We start from the raw sequence: 20412 nt of genomic DNA on the forward strand, positions 1-20412 counted from the left end.
CCAAATATTAATTTAGCACATTTAATAAAGGATACAAAAGTAAAAAGAATTAAGGTAATAATTCACTAAGAACACCCACAGTCATCTTATGTTAGTTTTTAAAAGAGCCTAATTTATAATTCTACAAAAATAGTCTTATGTTAAAACTTCACATGAAGCTCGTCACCTACAATAGATCTCATCCTACGGCTCATATTCTGGCACTTAAAGGCATGTGACTAAAAATGATACTTTACAAAGCTTATCAAAAACATTACAATTAAAAAATTCTACAAACATAGAATAAATTATCAACATATAAACAGACTCATTTTGAGGATATCCAGTATCCCATGTCATTGGCCACATTATTATTATGGTCATTGGAAAGCACGATATCGGCATCCTGTAAGAACAGTGCATTTCAGTCACAGTGCAGCACGCTACTATCGTTACATTGAAACAGTTTACAGGCCCTCTAAAATAATGAGTTCACATTCTTGCATAACAAAATGTTAAAACACTATTGTATTATCAATAAACCGACATGTGGTCAATAAATAGCTCAAAATATCAGAGTGTGATTCACAGAATCTTTATCAAACTGAGCTACATCAGTTGCAATTCATAGAGCTACCTGAGTCTTGATGTGTAGAATTTATAAAATACATTTTTTAAACAAATGAATTAGAAAAAAAATGAAAATCTAAATAGCAGAAAAGTTTTATTATTCATTTGGTCCAAACCTCCCACTTGACATCTCCAGGTTGATTGATTGGCTGAGGTTAACTGGTGTCGAGTTTATGTCTCCCAGTCTGCAGTGATCCGACTTCAGTAGCTGCAGGAAGCACTGAGCAGCTGGTGGTAGTGCAGTCCTGAAGCCAGCGAGCGAGCCATGTGTCCGGAGGTGTGCTTCATGTGCCGGGCTGCTCTGATGGCTCTGTTCAGAGAACCGTCCGCACAGAGCTGACGGTCAGCAGACAGGGAGCGTCTTGTCCTCGTCCTCACCTCCCCCCGTCCTCTGACCCCTGAGGATGTGCCAATGCTGTTGCTAGGAGACATGTAGCGGGGCAGAGAGAAAACCCTGAAACAAGGGGAAGGTAAATGACGAAAAAAAAAAAAAAAAAAGTAAAGCGTCATGTCTGCTAAACACAACATTTTCAGCTAGTGTAAAGTTTAAACAAAACAATAACACCATATGATAGTTAATGATAAGTAACTTGTTTGAAAAGAATTTCAGGGCTCAAAGTTTATGAGGTAAGAATAATGTACGCCAAGAAGATATCTGAAGTCAGAGCACTAAAGCAAAAACCGTCAGTCGGCTCCATCTTTTTTTACTAAACTGTCTTACTCTGCACTCTGTGGGCAAGAAACAAGTGACTTCTCGGTTCATGTTGGACGATATACAAGCTGATGTATGTTAAAATATGTCGCTAGAACTGCGCCTAGCCAAAAAGAATATTATGACTTATAAAGCCTATTACAGTTAGGCTAATATAAAATCAATAACCTATTGGCAAACTATTGCTACAGTATTACATACTGTTTTAATGTAAGTTATATGTAGTATGAAAGTGTGTAAATAAACTTTTTTTGCACATCATCACTTGCAGGTGCAAGAGCATGTTACTTACAGGAGTGGTGGAGGACACACTGGCATGCAGTGCAGCGGTGAAGCTGCAGCTGTAAAGTACTTGCTGCTCAGACCTGCAGGGTGGGACTGGGCTGGATGGCAGGTTGTGTGTTTGCTGGAGTCTGAGACTCTGTGACAGTCTGTGAACCACAGAGCAGGTCAGGAGCTCCATCAACACATTAGATAATAAAAATGTATTTCATTTACTGCAGACCGAACTGATTTCTATTCTGAGCACTATCACTGTGCAGAACTTATTGCTGCTGATGCTTAAAAACAAAGTCTGAGTAAGTTACGAATCACAATAGAATTGTTATAGAAAAGGCCTGAGTCTAACCTGGGTCAGCGCTTCTGTTCACATCAGGGCATCCACAGAGAAGACAGTGGTGACAGTGAGAGGAGGGGGGCGCCTCTCTGTTGCTAACAGCTGGTTTGTCTGAAAAAATAAACAACAAGCAGAACAATTAATAAAACAAACGAAACTGCACAGCTGGAAACAAGAGACAAGTAAGAACAAACAAAAGCAGGACAAAACACAGGATGAAGGACTCCCCCCCTCCCCTTACGTGCAGGTTGCCCCCGGCGATGTGACAAACACTGCGGACAAAGAGGAGCTTTATGACTTCTGCTGTCAGGTTCATCTGCTGTTTCCGACACCCCAGGGTGCTGCCCTGCAACAAATGCAGACACACTCATCAGTGGCAGTAACAATCTTTTCTGACAGATTTGAGTTCTAAATAAAGTCAGATACTTTTGTTTAAAGACTGTGTTGCCATGAATAATACGTAGTTACATGTCTGCAGTGTAGAGAGCTGCATGTTCTTACTGGTCTGTGTTGTGCTGTGGACTTTATTCGTATGTAAACAGTGGCTGTCTCGTGCTGCAGCAGATGTTTGAGTTGATCTGGACACCAGAGGTGGTGGTTCAGGTGTGGACAGTTCTGCACCTGTCAATGAAAAAACAAATGCACAAAGTGATGCTATATTGCTAACTGTTTGTGCTTTCTTAGGATGAAAGTCCATGAATGTTTTCTATGTGTAATATTTTTGTACAATTACATTGACTTCAGTGTCTCATTCTCTTTGGCATGACAGAATGTTAAATTATCATGCTGGATTAAATGTGTTAGATTGACCTACAGTCATCAGGTTGTGTTTTCTGTCTGTGTGCAGAGGTCACTCTCTTCCTTGTTGTTCGTCTTATTGTTGACACCTCATCAGCTGCAGGTCTGTCTCTTCTGTCCCTGCTTGCTTCACTCCAACGCTCACCAGACCTTAGCAATGGGAGGTCAAATATAAATACACAAGAACAGAAATGCAAACAAAGACAAAAAAGCAGACGATTGGAAGATAAAAACCAACCTGGAGGGAGGTGTAGAGGTGTGTGTGTAGTTCTCCTGTGTTAATGGAGCTGCTCTTAGAGAACTCTGAGGCCTTTGATTTTTTGAACAGCTGTCTAGTTTCTCCTTTAGTCTGCTCACCTCTTCCTGAAGAGCCTGGATGGCAGCACTTACATGTAAAACATACAAGAGCAAACATGAAGAAATCTAATTAAATGACTTACATTAAAAGTTAGATTTGCATTTAGTATCATAGAATGTTTAAGTTTTTCACCAACACACATTTCCAAAGCCAAACAAAGTCAAGTCCAGTACAAGTGAACACTGAAGTGCTGCACTGTGAAAATATTCAAGTTTCAAAGTGAATTTGAAAGTGTCCTTGAGGGTGTCAATGCAAAACATAACACAAACTCTTGGAGAAAAAAAAAACCATGCAACACCACACCAAGCAGAAAACAATACCTCCTAATATGAAATGACATTCATTAGCAGCCAGTTCTGTAATAAAATACACAGAAGAACATGATGATAGGTGCTGTAAAGTCATTATAGGTTAAAACTAAGAAATATGTCCAGCAGTCTCTGCAGGGAAACGTAAAGCTGCCATTATTTGCACAGCGATCACAGCTGCTGCTACACACACTCACTTGCGATTCTCCACCTGACTGGAGCTCGGTGCTCTGAGAGAATCTCTATGGTGATAGCGTGCAGCGGGGGAGGAGCTTAAGCTGGAGCTGTGGAGGGAGTTGATACATTCTGTGTACCGGTCATAGTGTTTGTCTTCAGACGCAGCTGCAGAAAACAGAGAAAGAAAGCACAAATTAATGTAAGCTATATATAAACACAGGAAGGCCTTAGCATTGACATAGAGATTTAAAAAAAGTACATGATCAAACAACTTGGAGACTCACTGCTGTCACTCTGCAGCCCAAATTCACTGGTCTCACTGTCAGCTCTGCGGCGCTGTGGAGAGCAGGAGAACATGCGTCTTCTCCGCCCCTGTCTGCTTCTTTTTGGTTGGTCATTGCTGAACTGGGAGCCTCTTCTGTGCTCCACAGCTGTTTGACTGTGTAACTGGGAGCAGGCAGGAGATGGTGCTGAGGCTGGGCCTGTCTGAGGTTTTCCTTGGTTCCCCTCTTGATGCACTAAAACACTGCAGCACGGGGGAGGACAGAAAACACATGAGACAGGATCAGTAATAAAGTGAAGGGGGGGGAGGTTGCACATGAGGGTAAATTTATGGTGCAGTTAAATTGTGTAGAGGCACTGAAGCAGTTTTAGACTTCCTCACCTCTCTGCTGTCCTCTGGTGGAGACGACAGGGAGCTGCTGCTGGGGTCAGGCGGCTGCTCTCAGATCCAACAAACCCACTGTCCATCTCCGGAGAGATAATCCCATCCTGGTCAACGCAGCACAATAAAGTTATGAGATTGTTCATGTTTACACCAACAGTCTGAACCCAAGTTCATTAAACACTAATCTGGCAAATAACATAGTTATTAGAGTTCATGGCAGACAATGGCTACAGTCTTGATTAATTTGTCAAATACATTAAGTAGTTCTCAAGGAACAAACCTTTAATTATTTGTACCGGTACTGACATTTTGACTGTGCAGTAAAAGAAAAGAAAATGTTACATCCTTGAATCCTATAACTGATTCTTGCAGAAAAAATCAAATCAAATCAAAATAATTAGTTATTAAGCTCTAGATTTAGAGAAAAAAAAGGCTGTACAAATAACCAAATATAAGGCAATCACTTATATCACTCACTAAACTATTCCTCCATTGAAAATGATAAAAGCAGCATCACATAGTTAACTGACCTGAGAAAGAACTCTGTTGATCCCTGTTGGGAGTTTCGTGGTCCTCCTTTCCAACGCAGTCATTTCTCCCAGACTGCTCAGACTGCTGCTGTGGGACTTTCCCATCTCGACACTTCTTCTGCTACTGGGAGAAGGAGAAGGAGGACTAATGGACTGACTGGAGACCCTGCCTGAAGGAGGACTGGGTCTACTGGTCAGCTGTTTTCTGCTGCAAATAGGGGGCGAGTCTCGATGAGTTGATTGCCTATCAACAGACATGAAGATAATTTAGTCCAGCTAGTGCTTTCAAAATTAGCTTCCAGGTCAACATCTGCGTGTCTTTTTAAAGACAGGTATGTGTGTATAGTTCTTTCATTTAAATACATTAAAAAAGTGTACTTTACAATCTAGTAAAATAACTACAGGTATATTCAACAGCAAATATTACTGTGTTGACATCTCCTCTAGTCTGCTTCAGTGGACACTTACCTCTGTGGAAGACTCTTGTGACCTTCCATGTTTCCTGCCCTGTGATTCTGTGTCCCCTTTTCCTGATCCACAGGCTGCATATTGGTTGTTCCAGCAGCAGAAAGAGAAGCTCCGTCTTTCTGGCCATGGTCAATACGTTTTGGAAACTCCTTGAAGCTTTGGTAGCTGATCAGAAGAATTATTCAGGATCAAATGATAAAAAAGTAGACAGTTCATTTTTGCTCACTGTTAGAAGCTCAATCTGCAAAGAGTACATATCTGTTGACACTAATACATTCTTTCACAGGAAAGGCATAGACAGTCAGAGAAACAATCTAAAATACAAACATAAGCACTCACTGATCCACTGGTTTGACAAAGTCTTGTTCAACACATCTGTGTTTGCTGTCCAGAGGTTTGAGGTAGATAGATGTCAGAGTTTCTTCTTTGCTTTCTTCACTGGCTGAGCTCTCCTCAAGCACCACTACCTGTCTTTGATCGACCAGTGAAGGTACATGCTGGCTCTGGAAGGTGAGGAATTAGATCATTATATCTTATAGAGCTGTTATTTCATAGAGGGGGTGTTTTTCATAGAGAGCTTCATATGACTTGTTTCTTGCAAGCCACGTCCTTAAACCTGTTTCAACATAGTTAATAAAACAGAGAAAAGATAAAAGTATTTACATTTTAAAAACCTGGAACCAATGAGAATCTGGCATGTTAGTTTAAGGTATAACTAAACAATGATTTGATTACTAGAATGTTAATTATTTTATTTACATTACATCTCACATGATTTCTATTGTGATTAATTTTATTTGACAGGTTATTGTCAATGGTTGAATACAACTTTTATATTTCCAGAACATGACTCTCTCTGGGTTATTACAGGGACAATGCCGACAGTTTACAGTAGAGTCTGAACGATTAAACAGCCAGCTGATAATAAGGGCTGATATTTGCGTATCAAGTGACTTTCAGCATCCAATTTCATCTTCAGTATGCACAGATATAACTAGATTTATTCACCAGTCAAATAGCATTACATTTGAGTTTGATTGAATTACACGAGCAGTTCTCTTTGACCAGCAGAGGGCGCTATATGGATTACAACAAACATTATCACCTCCCAGAGTGCAATAATACAGATGTGGATGTTTGATGGATAGTTGTACCTTTGGCTGAGTCAGGGGGACAGAAGGGACGAGGTCAGGATGTGGAGTGGGAGGAGCCTCACACGTGGGCTGCTCCTCTGGCATCTGCTCCACCTGCTCCTTTACCTCTTCCATACTGAGCCCACACTGAAAGATCAGCCCCTCCAGCTCCCTGATACACAGGTGCAAGAATACACATGAAGAAGAAAAACAAGTACACCTAAGTACCAAATATTAAATGTAATCTAAGGTGTATTTTTTTGGTTAATAAGTATTACCGTTCAGAGTCAAAGTGGCCAATTTCTGCCCCCTGCTGCAGCAGGAGTTTGTGCTCATCTCTCGCCATCAGGTAGCCCCTCTCTAAAGAGTCAAGCCCCTCAGCGAGCTGCGACACACCCTGAACGAGAGGATAATCACGTCATTCTCTATATGAGGAAACAAGTCGACTTTTTTCTTTTTGCAGACGTACACATGGAGTTGTTATTCTCACCTCCATCTGTTTAACAGATTTGAGTTGTTTGGTCTTGAGGAGATCTTCAAAAGTGTGCAGCTGGTAAAACATCAAAATCATTAACATCTGTCATCTGATGACACAGTGTGTAGGATTATTGTTCTTTTTTAGAGAGTTTCAATTAGTTGTTTACCTGCTGGAGGAATTTTTCTGCCTGACTGTAGAGAATATTGGCCAGCTGCTGTCCCAACTGAGAGCCTGGGCTGCTTGTGGAAGGACAGGCTGAAGGACTTCCTGCAGTGCAGAGGAAAGAAGAATTACTGTAGATGATACAGCTCATACTGAATGATAAGAATGTTAAATCTAAAGCAGCCAAAAGTTTCGAGGTTTGTTTTTTGAGAGCAATAAATCAGGAGAGCAACATAACTTAGATGGCTGAGGAGCAACTCATTGATTTTAAATCATAAATGAAATGTTAAATCAGAAAGCAAAGTGGAAAAAGGTTGATAGGATGAATTTACTTCGCTGAGGGCTCGGTCCGTTTGGATGAAGCAAGGCTGAGTTGATCTCTGCCCTTTGAACCTGAGAAAAATCTAGCGTCATGACCTTTGAGGGCTCCCGGTTTAGTCTTGACTGAACCAAGTGGCCGGGCTTTGGAGGGTCTGAGTACAGGTTCACCTGGTGGAGGAATGGTAAATGAGAGCATACATGAATAAAACAGTGGTCCATATCTTACATTGTCATGGGCTCACCTGCTAAAACCTCAGCTTCTACATTTACAAGTCTGCTGATAATTCAGTACATGTGCTATGCACAGAATATGAACATCAGTGACTTTACTGTCAAATTTCAGTCAAGACTTTTGACGAGGTCAAAGAAGAGCACATTTTCTACTATTGTTAAAAATACTGTAAAAATTCAAATAAAAGCACATCCCAATGTAAGACCCTAAGGTCTCTTTAACCAGCCTAATGTTGCTGCATGTTTTGACAAATAGCAGCAGATCTCAATTAGTGCTGAAATAGTTTGTGGATCAATATGAAGACAAAATATATAAAAACATCTGTCCAAGAGAGAGGAATAATACTAGTAAGTGTACAGGCAGAGAAGCCGGTCTTACAAAGGAAGATTCAATTATTAATTTAATACATTTGTTTATCAATATCCTAACTTTGCATACAGTTCCCATCTTTGCTGAGCACAAGTTGTAGCTTGTCTCGTTGTAATAAAGGAAAGATCATTTCACAGAGTGAAATAAATAAAAGCCTGTTACTGTACAGTTTTATTCTATAGATATAATTTCTATGTTTTATAGGTTTGGATTTTCATATTTTATCACTTTTTTTCCTCACTGAAGATTTTATTATGACACCATGAATTAACTACACCACTTGGAACAAGGAGGATGGAAAACAAACGTATGCTCTAAACATACAGGGAGCCAACATCTCCCCCTAGAGAACAAGTATGATTCCAATAATCTCTCTTTCAGACCTCCTCAGTCTCAGTCTCAGTGAAGCCACGACATCAGGTACACTGGGTGCCAACAGACTGGGTACACTGGGTGCCCCCCTCCCTCCCTGTTAACATGCATGTCAAATTTGAAAAGGCTGATGAAACACGGGCTGTCTAAGCAGTAAATCACAATGACCTTAAAATGACCTCAACAGTGCCTTTTAGACACACACACACACACACACACACACACACACACACACACACACACACACACACACACACACACACACACACACACACACACACACACACACACACCACACACCACACACACACACACACACACACACACACCTACCATTTCCTGCATCAAACAACATTACCTCATGTAATGAAAGTGAACAATGTATCAGAGTGTAAAGCCCCTCCTCCCAACATGTCTGTGACTCTCTGCTAAAGAGGGAGGGGAGACAGATGGAGGTTCACTGCTGTGCTGAGGGAGATGGAGGGGAGGCGGGGGGCTTGGTAAGCTGATTTTAATTGGTGCTGATTGGGACTGAAGCTCGCCTCGGACAAAATAAAATGGCCGCCATAATTCTTTAATGGAGCTTCTTCACTACACTTCAAAAGTCCTTCTGCTCTCCTCCTTCATTGATTTGTTTTCCCTCCTTTCTGAGATTTCTAATCAGTGCTGTCTTACTCACTGCTCTGTCTGTGATGTGCTCACACTGTCTGGACCTGCCATGTTTGATGTTTGTCGGTCTGTCCTGTAGGAATACAGTTCAAGAAGCTAATCATTCATTACTAAATATTTAGATGAAGGAACGAGTCACTGTTGCTCTAGAATATTTTAAAACTTAACTTTTCAAATGTGCTATTTTCTCTGCACTTACATCATCATAAATACTTTATTGTTGCTCAGTCTGTCTTTTTTGACTTCTTCTGCATAGCCTCAATTTTTATACAAAAACAATCCAACTATCAATTGATTATTGATATGTTGCTTGTGAGCATCCCTTTTAAAGAACATACTGTATCAATGCCCATTACTCCTCTACTTGATGAGGGCATTGTGATAACTAAACATAAGATACACAACTATAACTATGATATTGTTGGATAATACCTTCCATACACAACAAATAAGAGAAATGAACTATGGAATCTGAAGGTTGATAATATTTCTTCTTCAGAGCTCCTCAGCAGACAGCAGTACAGAACGTTAATGTTTTGAATCCTGAAATATCACTGACCACATGGAGAGTTTTCACAGCTATACATGACTCTCTGCTCCTTCCTGGGTTTGTTTGACAGTCCTGATTAACTTTGGTGTGTGTACTGTGCAGGGTGAACACATACACCTGAGTGCCTTTATTCTAAAGACTACAGAAAGCCCTCCACTTCTCAACACTGTAGCTGCTCTGTCTTTCTGTTTCAGGACATAACACACTAACTGTGTGTGTTTTCTCTCACAAAGCTTCCCCATACCTGTGAAGAGTTACAGTGACCTCAAATTGAGAGCACATAAATCTGTATGGCATGTGGTGTTTTTTTTTTTTTTAAACCAGCAACAATGCACCCCATCAAAAGGTGATAAATTGTAGCCGGATCCCTGGATTAACTACCTTGGCTCCCAGACGCAGACGATCAATGGTGTTCTTTGCCTCGGCGTGCTTAGTCAGCAGAATGTTGTAGTCTTCCTGCAGTGAGAGGAAATAAGAAAGTTAGTGGTAGGAAGAAGAAAATAGAGTGCAGATATATGAGAACAAAAGACAAGGTTGTTGACTGGTTAAGAAAATGGCATAAAAGTTGAATGACGGGCCAAAACACATCGGCAGGTCATATTTATAATGTTTTGAAAAAAACAAAAACACAAAAGCTATGTACTAGAAACTGGTAACTTTAGTAACTCTTTGTGGTTGGTGTCCTTGTTTCAAAATATGGCATTAAACTCTAAAAGTATAGAAATATATCTCTGGGGACATTTGTGGACAGAAACACGAGTATTTATTTTAAAGGAATCCACGACTTTTGAAGAGGCAAAATGCAGATATTATCTCTCCCCACCCTTCCCCAGAGCTGAGAGGCCAAAGAGATGCAGGATATTGGACTTTGGCTGATTGAAGTGGCTAATACTGTTTATGCTCATTTATTTCCACATAATTACTCAGACGATTACATTTTTCTGTAAAGTAAAAGTATATTATTGTCTGCTCTTTTTGAGATGGTCCAGAGACAGATGTGGAGGTGGTAGTTATACGCACATCATGTAGGTGCAGGGCAGTGCAAAAACAGCAGGCTAAGGAAGACAATATGCCTGCACACTTGCTCAAATTCGACAAAAAAGTGTTAATTTATGAATCACAACGTTTGATGAATTAAAACTTCTTGTGGCATATGAGCAAGTGTATAGGCATATCTTTTTCCCCAGAGACAGGTGAGTACACTGAATATAAAGTTTAAAATGTGAAAACTATTTTAACCTTTGTTGAATGTAAAATACAAAAAATGTATTTTATGCAACCTCTTTAAAGCTGCATGCCACCACTGAATGCATCAGAGTGAAGTGACCAGCATTAGATCTCATGTCGAGCCTTGATTGTATGAAAAAGGTGACTTTCTGTATCAATGTGTCCTTCTCTTATCTAAATCATGAGGCTGGTGTTTTAAATATTATCATTTTTATATTTAGACCATTTTAAAAATGCTTTGTTTTTCAGGTAAAAAAGCACTGTGTTTTTAAATGTAGCCAGCATGGTGTAGATGTCCAGTGAGTCTCTACCAGTACCTGCAGTTGTTCGGACAGCATAATGGCCTGCTGCTGACTTCTGAACTCCTGAGGCACAATGGAGAGGGGGGCACAGCTTTGTGCTCTACAACAGTCTGATGGCTCAGGAGATCCATCGGGGGTGTTCAGCAAGACTTCTTTCACGATTTCAGCAGGGGATTTAAACACTACAGGAGGCTCAGGTGAAAGGGACACTCTCTTGACAGAGCGTCCGCTCTTGGGGGGCGTGTAACCACCTTTGGGGAAGTGGACCCTGGGCTCCACCTTGGAGAAGTCAGGTATACGGTAACTCAGAGGCTCTCTCCTGGAAACATGAATGACAAATTGAAATCATGGAGCAAGATTAATGAGAAAGCTTAAATACATGGTGATTAAAAAAAAGGCCACAGAATTTCACTCACTTGGATTCATCCACTTTAGCTGCATCACTCCTTGATCTGGGTGCCCTCAGGTCTCTGTCACAACTTGTGGTCTGCCTTGAGGAGTCTGCCCTGCCTGTGCCGAGGCAATGACTCCTCGAATGTGAAGCAGGGTGCTTCTTTGTCTTTCTTGGAGACGGTGTAGGTTGTTTATGATGTTTACCTGTCTTTACCATTCCATTTAAAGACCTGTTTGTTTCCTTGCTTTGACAATTTGATACGATATCTTCAGAAAACATGGCTGCTGGCTGAGGAGAAGCCCTGAGAGTTACCTCAGGATGAGGACTTGATTTGAGGCTTGTGTGGCTTCTGGGTGATTCTTGAATACTTTCTATGGAGCTCATCTCGGGCAAAGTTTCTGCTTCGATACCTGGGGCGGCAGTGATTTCCTCAGCAGTAAAATGGAGAAGGTGAGGGAAAATTTGTGGGTTGACAGATGAGGCAGGATGGCAGTGGTGATTTGAGACGCCAAAGGTTTTCATGGCTAGTAGGTGATCACTACTAGATTGTGCAGAGCTGCTCTTCACAATCTCTCGTTTAGAGGTATGGCTCTCAGTGAAGCTATTCTCAGCTCTAGATTTCTTTCTCTTAATGTCACTTTTCTTCCCTGCTGTCTCACAGTCTTGCTCCTCCTCCGTCATATCCAAATATTTGTCGTTCTCAGGAAGAAAGTCTTTCCTCTGCGTTATCTTCTCATTTACTGTACATGATTTAAAGTTACCCATGAAGTCATCCCCTGCCAAAGACACAGACAGATAGAAACGTTTTCACACAGTGCAGGAATAACCGCTGCATAGCTTTTAGGAGGAGGATCTTTAGGAGCATGTCATAGATTCAGAGGGATATACTGATATGAACATTACGTCCAAGCACTATATGAATATTATACTGTGAACTTTGAAATGAAGTAGGAAACATTTTGCAACAAGCAGTGAACTTTCGAAATGAGATAGAGGATTAGATGGTACAGGTAATTTGACTTTTTTGTGTAAAATACATGAGAGACAATAAAATATTCCAAGCAGAGAATTTTAAAAGTCTATAAGCATGTTGCAGGAGGGGAAAATGTACTTTGTATACAGTGTATACCGTGCAGTGTACATTGACATTATATATGCATAATATGCATTATAATATGCATGCTTGACAGTTTGAGATTTCTGCCTGTACTTTTTGCTGACTATATTTGAGAGCCTTCAGTGTTTGCAATTCAAATTCTGTACAAAAGTTGATGTGATCAACGATGTCAAACAGGTTGAATGGTCCTAAAGGCTAGAAACGTGATAGTAAATACTTCAGTTAAGGTTTAAGCCCAATAAGTTAAATAAGTCAAATACAGGGTCAAAGACTCACACAGTGACAGCATCACATCCTCTGCTGGTGGATCGATCTGGGACAGATCTCTCAGGTTGCTTCTCAGCTCCCTCTCGTACTCACTGAAGTCTTCCTCCTCTGGTGTCAGGGGTCCAGAGTTAGCAGAACATTCAGCGTCTACGTCACCACAAGTTTCCCCCAACTCCACATCCTCCAGTGCTTCTGACAGTCCAATTATGCCATTCTCATCCATCTGGCTGAAAAAGTCATCATCTTTCTGTGCCTGTTCTTTCTCCTCATCCTCCCACTCATCCTCAGATATCACGGAGCTGGGGGATGAGGTGCGGACAGGGGCGGGGGTCCAGAAGAGTACCCCTGCTGTGGTGTTCTTTCTTGTCTCCATTTTGGCCAATTGTTGCCTCCTCCAGGTCTTAGCTCTGACCTCAGCTACGGTCTCAGCCAGGCACAAGAACCTTCTGCATAGTTTCTTGTAGGTCGGGCTCTGCAGTGAGGTCCACTTCCATAACCATCACGAAAGACTTTTACTTTTACAGACTGCAGGTCATGACAGTAAGCTGGTCACAGTCCAGAGGCACAGCTAAGGAGGACTTCAGTCTTGATGAACAGGAGATGTCTTTGGATGCTGTAAATGAAACACAAAGTAATATCAGCTACTTAGTATCTTTTCTTACAAGAACTGTGAAGAGGCTCAAAAAGAAAGAAACAAAAAGGAAATGCTCAATAATTTGCATTTTGAAGAACTATTTAACATGGCAAACTTTCATAGGAAAATCTTTTTTCAGAAGAAGGAGATAGAGTGTACTCATACAATACCCCAAGATGATCCTTCAATGGTCGAACCAGTGGAAATGTGGAAATAATCAATTTCAAAAGATTGGCCTTTTTTTAAATATATGTTTTGGCCTTTTTTTTTGCAAATTTTAGAAAGGGCAGAAGAAGAGTGACAGGAAATGTTCGGAGGAGAGAGTGGGGGATGACATGCAGCAAAGGTTGAAGGTCGGATTCAAACCCCCAGCCGCTGTGATGAGGATGACATCCTCTGTACATGGGATGCACCACAGAAACACAAAAGTCATCACGGAGTCCAGCTTTTTATTTGTGAATATTTGCTATTTTATTTGGTCTGTATCGTATTTGATTCATAAAAGTAATAATCAAAGTCTTAATGGCACAACATCCGGTGAAAAGTCTGCCATGACTGCAGACCAGCACTTGAGACTGCTGCTCACACCACATCAGCTCTCTGTGAACAAACACTAACATACACTGCAGGCATCAGTTCCTTTAAACTGCCCCTTACTCATTATAAAGAGTTTGGTTATTATTCTTCAACAGGAGGGATTGCTGCTGTGTGAAGTCCTAAGGGCCAATAACAAGAATTCAATGCATCATGAGAAAAACAATCATTTGAATCAAAGGTCAAAGTAATTCAAAGCCATACAACTACTAAATAACTCTGTCATCTTGCACTTTATTGACTTGAAGCGAGGCTGATTAAACACTCAACACAGATTTTCATTTAGAGGCATTCATGTGCCATCCATCCCATTTATTGGCAATAGTTTGATGTGTGAAGAAAGGCCTTAATGAATTATTATAGCTAACTGAAAGCTGTTACAAACAAGCTATCAGCCCGGAAGTATGAGGTTAATGATTCATTAAAAGCGCTTTTATCTTTTCTTCTTCTCTGCAGTTATGTGACGTTGTGTCTAGCTGTCTCTGTGATATCCACAGTTGATCAATCCTTAAGACATTACATTTCAAGGCACATGATTGCTAATCAAATATCTTTGAGTTTTTCACTTGGTACAGCTTTAGAATGAATAATTATTTCAGGTTAGTTATAATTCCCCTTAAAAATATGAACTTGTGGCGCAGTAAAGCCTAGCGGTTATGTTGAGCCCACTGTACAAAGGCAATAGTCCTCGTCACAGCGGCCGTGGGTTCAAATACCACCTCAGTCCTTTGCTGCACATAATTGATCACTCTCTCCTCCCAACATTTCCTGGCCCTCTTCATCTTTACCATCTAATTAAGGCAAAAAGGACCAACAATATCTTTATTAAAAAATGTGAAAATTTAAAAAAAAACAACTAAAAATTAAAAAATCTATTAAATGCTTTACATTTACTATCATGTAGTGTCTTTTATGGGGGGGGGGGCGGGGGGGTTGAGGCACATGGGGGATGGTGACAGTGTTAATATTCAATTTAGCCTGACGTCTTCAATAAGATACAGACTTTAAAGTACTATAGTAATATACATGTAACTGAGCTGGGATCAGACTGCAGGTTCACAAAATCTCAATATTCCCCCAAGTGAGCTGAGAGCTGCAGCGCTCACTATGGCAACTACACAACATGAGCTGAGCTTAGTAACCAGCATGTGCAATAAAACAATAAAACATGTCAGTTAAGTCTCAAAATAAAATTAGACCTACACTGCCAGAGCCTCGCCATAAAAAAAACTGTCTTTTACAATGCAATACAGAATATCACTAATTTGATCTATGGATGTATAGTTGCAAAACTAGATAACCTGAGAAGTAAACACATGATCATGTGCAGCAATACTTTGGTTGGTTGATAAACCACTTTCTGCAGGGATAACATCTGAATGAGTTCAGATCCCCGACAGACGGGGATACTGAGACCAAAACCTCTTTAGAGTGGCAGCTGATAAAGCGTTTTTTTTTTCGCTTGACAAACACTATTCTACATAACAATGACTTTATTTTGCACCAATACAACTATGACAATGTACTTGAACTATGTATTTCACAAATGACAAAATTCAGTAATATCTAACATTATAAGAGAGTCAAGCCCTTGTGGTGCAGCTGTCTGGTCAGCTGTGAGGCTCTACATGTGCTTCACATAGTGCTGAATATTGTAAACTATAGATTAGATCACAAGCAGCTGAACAAACTACATAATCAAAATAAAAACACTTTAACTTGGATCATTTTAAAAAGACACTTGATGGAAAGAAATCCCCATAAAAAAGCAATCATTGATTCTGTATTCTGTACACTCAGGTTCTCATTAAGAAAAGTGGTCTCCATGAGCCTTTGTATCTTTTTGTCAACAACCTGATTAATGCAAGAAGATTACAACACACACACACACACACACACACACACACACACACACACACACACACACACACACACACACACACACACACACACACACACACACACACACACACACACACACACACACACACACACACACACACACACACACACACACACACACACACACCAGGAGAGTCTATTTTCCTCCAAAAGCCAGGCACACTTGTGTATCCAGAGACACTTGTTTCGATTGTATGAGAAACAAACATAAGGCTTAGTGTGTCGCACTGACAGACCCACGTCGTGTTCTCTCTACGAGCCTTTCATACACAAATCAGCAGAGAGTCTGCATGCTGGCCAACACAGCAAACCTGCCATGCATTTAAAGCAGGCCACAAGGAACGAGAGCACGGCCTGTGGGATAAACAACTTCAACAAGCGAGGTTTAAAATGTAACTTTCTTTAGACAGAGTTAGAGTGCACTTTATGATTATGACATTATTTATTTGTTTCCTGCAGCCTCCTTTTACACCCCAGGCTTTCTGGGGAATCAAGACAAGCAGAAAACTGAGCCAGAAGACGATAACATGTCTGGCATTTCTTATTTTAAATTGTATTCAGGGGTCAAAAGTAAATACAAAGCAGGGATTTTTAAGATGTTTGCTCTTACTTTAGTATATGGATGCAGAGAAATAACACACTAATGTGTAAGAGGGAAAATTGATTCCTTTGTTTATTTCTACATTTATCTATCAGCTAAAGTTACACACTGCTGGGTGCTGAATGTATTGATCGGGAATTTATTGAGTTTACCTTCCCGACCTAGATAAAGTATAAAACAGACATGCACAGACAAAAGGTACACAGACAGACATATTTGGGCAGTTTTCATTTTGGAATATTGTATTTTTTATGTCATGCAATTTTTACTGCAACTTTTTTATTTGAATTCAATTTACATGCTAAAAATCTATCCTATCAGGTCACCCAGCTTTTTCAAATTCTGATATACAAACTAAGTCAAAAGATATTTTGAATTAAAGAGGAAAATCACAAGTGTTTATGATCAAATGAATGATGGTTTAATTTATGGTTGTCACAATATTAAGTCAACACGTTACTTTATAAAGCCTGTATTTTTCTAACTATGACGTGTCCACATTTCTACTATACATATATATATGTATCTATATATACACATATATATATACCATCGTTATAAAAAGACGGGATGTTTTACCTGACTTTGACTTCACTACAGTTTTGAACTCAGGACTTCTGAGGAGATTTATTTGCCCCCTTCTGTAAAAACATTTCATGTTGGCTGATACTTTGCGTCTGTCTCATACACAGTGAGATGGGTATTCACAATGACACTAACTATAAGAAGAGTAAAAGCAGAAAAAGAGCAGGCAGCAACAAACAGAACCAAACCAATTCTAATTGACTAACTTTCCAGGTGGACTTCTGAGCTTTGCTACGCTACGTATAAAGCTAAGGAATAACTCACCTGTTACTCTGCTCGTACTCCCTGTTTATTTCGGGGAGAACTAAAGACTTATCTGAGTAGCCAGATGGGAGGAATTAAGCTGCTCCAAAGCCCTTACAGGGGGCTTCACCGATTGTAAACAGACAATGATGATCAGAATACATTCAAGACAGGAGGCTAGCTAAGCTCCTCAGACAGACGGAGAGACAGCAGCACGGCTGTAATCACCTGACTGTCAGCCGAAGTAACACTGCATCCGGGATGGACAGATGAAGGTTGTGGATGAAGGAGGAAGAGACACAGAAAGCAGAAAAGAAAAAGCATGACAGAATGAGTGAGGGAAAGGTGACAAACAGATAAAAGAGGGAGGGAAATGTCTGCCAACCTCTTAACTCATCCCCAAAGCTGTCACTGAACCAGTCAACCAATCCAAAGGGGACACCACATGAATTTTCACAGGGTTACACCGTCTGAATTTTGATTACAGTGGACAGGAGTGTAGCTGGAGCTGACAGAGAGGCTACCAAAGCAGTGAGCAGTTCAGGACGGCCTGGTGACTCAGATATGACAGCTAATCTGCTTAGGAGGAACAGGAGCACTGAGGAGTCAGGAAACGTTATGTTCAGGGAACGTGGGAGAAGAGGGACTTATTGAAGATGTGGTCTTATTGAAAGAATATTGTTAAAATTATGGGTAGATTGCTTAATCACTTCAAAGAAAGAAAATTAATCAATAATATCAGCAATCAATTCATATTTTTTGTAATTTAAGTGCCATTCTCACATTCCAGTTTCTTATATGTAGATAGATGAAAATGCAATATCTTTGAGCTTTGGACCACTTGTTGACAAAACCACTTTGGAGATTATATTTTGGCTCTTGACTTTTTTTTGTATGACATTTCTTAAAACTAAAGAATGTAATGACCTCTGATCAAAAAAAATGAGCTATCCTGTTGGGTATAAAGGGTGCTTTATAATATTCTTTAATTACTTAATTAAGTTCTGGTCTAACCAGTTCTTTGATCAGAAATAAGATTTTCCTGCACCATTTTTTCTTCCTGCTGATTTTCATACCAATACTTTTACTAATGAACTTGTTGACCGCAGAGAATAACTGCATCCCTGTCAGTACATCCACACACCTGTATGGCATGATTTCTTTTAAAACTATTGTACTTTTAGGTTAATAGATTTGAGCATATTAGGAATATCTAGATGCTAAAATATGGGGTTATTGAAACAATGTAATTGGTACTTGTCCTGATAAACTGGGATCACTGTACTACTGTTAAGGGAACTCTACAACAGCCTCTTGTTCACACAATGCTGTTAAAGTTTTTGCTCCAAACAGCCAGTTTTCTCCAGATATTATAGGCTGGTAAACACAACACATTGTTTTCTTACATTTTGTGCAGATATTTAATAGTACAGTGTGGAGTGAACAAACAGTTTCCTGCACAAGCCCTGTGAAAACATGTAGCTCTGACAGCCATGTGAGGAAACACGTTTCCAACACTAAAAAGTCTCTGTTTCATCACAGTCACAGGCAAACATGGAAGCGAGGGAAAGTTATAAAGCAACATTTTAGTTTCCATAAAAATAAAGAAAAAAAATGGAGGCTGTGCTGCAAAACAAGCCCAAGTGCTTTGCAACAACGAGAAGCTTTAGCATTTTCAACTTGAGAAAAACTCAAGGAAGACTTGCTCAACAACATTAGAGTAACAACAACTGTAAACCAGTCAGTCAGGTTGGTGGGAACAGAAGAGATGCTTCTACATCTGCAATGTTAACAAATCAAAACAAAAACAATGTCGTGGCGAGGCAGCAACTTTGTGACAACATTAATGCATTTCAGGCTTACCTCATATGATATAAAGATGTATGTATTCAGTCGGTTCAGCAGGCAGGATTTTCAGACGTCTGTAGAGATTTCAGTGGCAGACCTCAGAGCCTCACAGCACAGGGACCGGTTGCCTTGAAAACCGCAAAACTTAAAAGAGAGAAGACCCACCCCCTCGTTACCATGGACACCACAACACAACCAACCATTAACAGGTTCCTTTGAACACAAACAAACAAAACACAAACAATCTAAAATGTCGTTTTGTAAATGTTTACATCACTGGTCATCAGATTTAGGCTCATACTTGCAGTTTTAAAGTACGTTTTTCATTTTTTAAGACTTTAAATCAGTAATGACCCCAACTTGTCCATTAACCGCCATTCATTCAGATGGAATGATTTCACCCAGAAAGGGGCGGGGCCGGCATCGTTTGGGCAAAGTACCCGGATGAGCTGTTCTCATGATGAAGGTTTGTGTCTGTTGTGAAATGATGAGACGCAGGGAAGCTAACAGTTAGTGCCAGAAGTATCGTTAACACCCCTCTCTGCCAATTTAGACATGCAAACAAACGACAACTTACTATGTTAAAAACATATTTCAGCTAAGTACAGTTACACATGTTAATGCTGGAGGTATTTACCGAGTTAATTTGTCACAACTTAAGCCCGTGTTACTGATACTTGTAAGGCTAATTTACCAGTCTTGACGAGTGTGGTCGAGGCAAACTGTGCGGGTATATGAGTCCTGAGTCCTGAGTTCTGAATTTCAGGCATTTATTTTTCTCATAACTAACCTCCTACAAGTTTTGCCTTTTCAAATGATTCTCTGACCCTTAAGTTGAACTTTCATAACCTGAGTCAAACGAAATCAATCTCATTTATTGAGTCTATTAACGAGATGTGTTACCTGACAAGCTAAATTCAGGACATACTATTTCATATTTGCCTTAGGAAAGCTTGAAGTCAAAGACGGAGTGTTGATTGGATACGAGGCAGCTCAGGGGGCGGGATTTACTAGAGGATGCTGCTGAAGAATTGCAGTTAAAAAAGTGGCCACAGGAGGGCACCAAATCCTCACTTTTCCATATACTTTTACAATGAAAGAGATGGGCATATCATCTAAGGGTAGTAAGGATATGTTGTATACGCAGACATTCACAATGGTTTTTTTTC

At 40.2% G+C, this 20412-nt stretch overlaps 1 protein-coding gene across 2 annotated transcripts; it reads right to left on the reverse strand.

Moving 5' to 3' along the window:
* Positions 1 to 7: 7 nt before the first annotated feature.
* On the reverse strand, positions 8 to 19938 carry akna (AT-hook transcription factor). Of its 2 annotated transcripts, none has more exons than XM_020636042.3 (24): positions 19881 to 19938; positions 19259 to 19387; positions 12846 to 13449; positions 11475 to 12228; positions 11074 to 11377; positions 9911 to 9985; positions 7349 to 7505; positions 7021 to 7121; positions 6867 to 6926; positions 6655 to 6773; positions 6398 to 6548; positions 5583 to 5746; positions 5244 to 5408; positions 4776 to 5019; positions 4243 to 4349; positions 3863 to 4104; positions 3599 to 3743; positions 2974 to 3120; positions 2752 to 2885; positions 2439 to 2558; positions 2179 to 2283; positions 1950 to 2048; positions 1614 to 1752; positions 8 to 1030 (listed from the first exon to the last, which is right to left on the reverse strand). In XM_020636042.3, the coding sequence occupies exons 3-24, from the start codon at positions 13207 to 13209 to the stop codon at positions 811 to 813; spliced, it is 4116 nt and encodes a 1371-aa protein (XP_020491698.1). In that variant the 5' UTR covers positions 13210 to 13449; positions 19259 to 19387; positions 19881 to 19938; the 3' UTR covers positions 8 to 810. The 2 variants fall into 2 exon arrangements, with proteins under 2 accessions (XP_020491698.1, XP_020491697.1); XM_020636041.3 differs by having other exon boundaries at positions 8 to 1063.
* Positions 19939 to 20412: the final 474 nt, after the last annotated feature.

Source organism: Labrus bergylta, chromosome 17, assembly GCF_963930695.1.
Source record: "Labrus bergylta chromosome 17, fLabBer1.1, whole genome shotgun sequence".
Classification (NCBI taxonomy): domain Eukaryota; kingdom Metazoa; phylum Chordata; class Actinopteri; order Labriformes; family Labridae; genus Labrus; species Labrus bergylta.

Excerpts from the sequence above, each read along its gene's own strand:
- akna (XM_020636041.3), bottom strand. The coding sequence starts at position 13,209 with ATGGAGACAAGAAAGAACACCACAGCAGGGGTACTCTTCTGGACCCCC. Across the intron at positions 11,378-11,474 it reads GCTAAAGTGGATGAATCCAA|GAGAGAGCCTCTGAGTTACC; the intron begins GTGAGTGAAATT and ends TCATGTTTCCAG. Across the intron at positions 6,927-7,020 it reads CAGAAAAATTCCTCCAGCAG|CTGCACACTTTTGAAGATCT; the intron begins GTAAACAACTAA and ends ATGTTTTACCAG.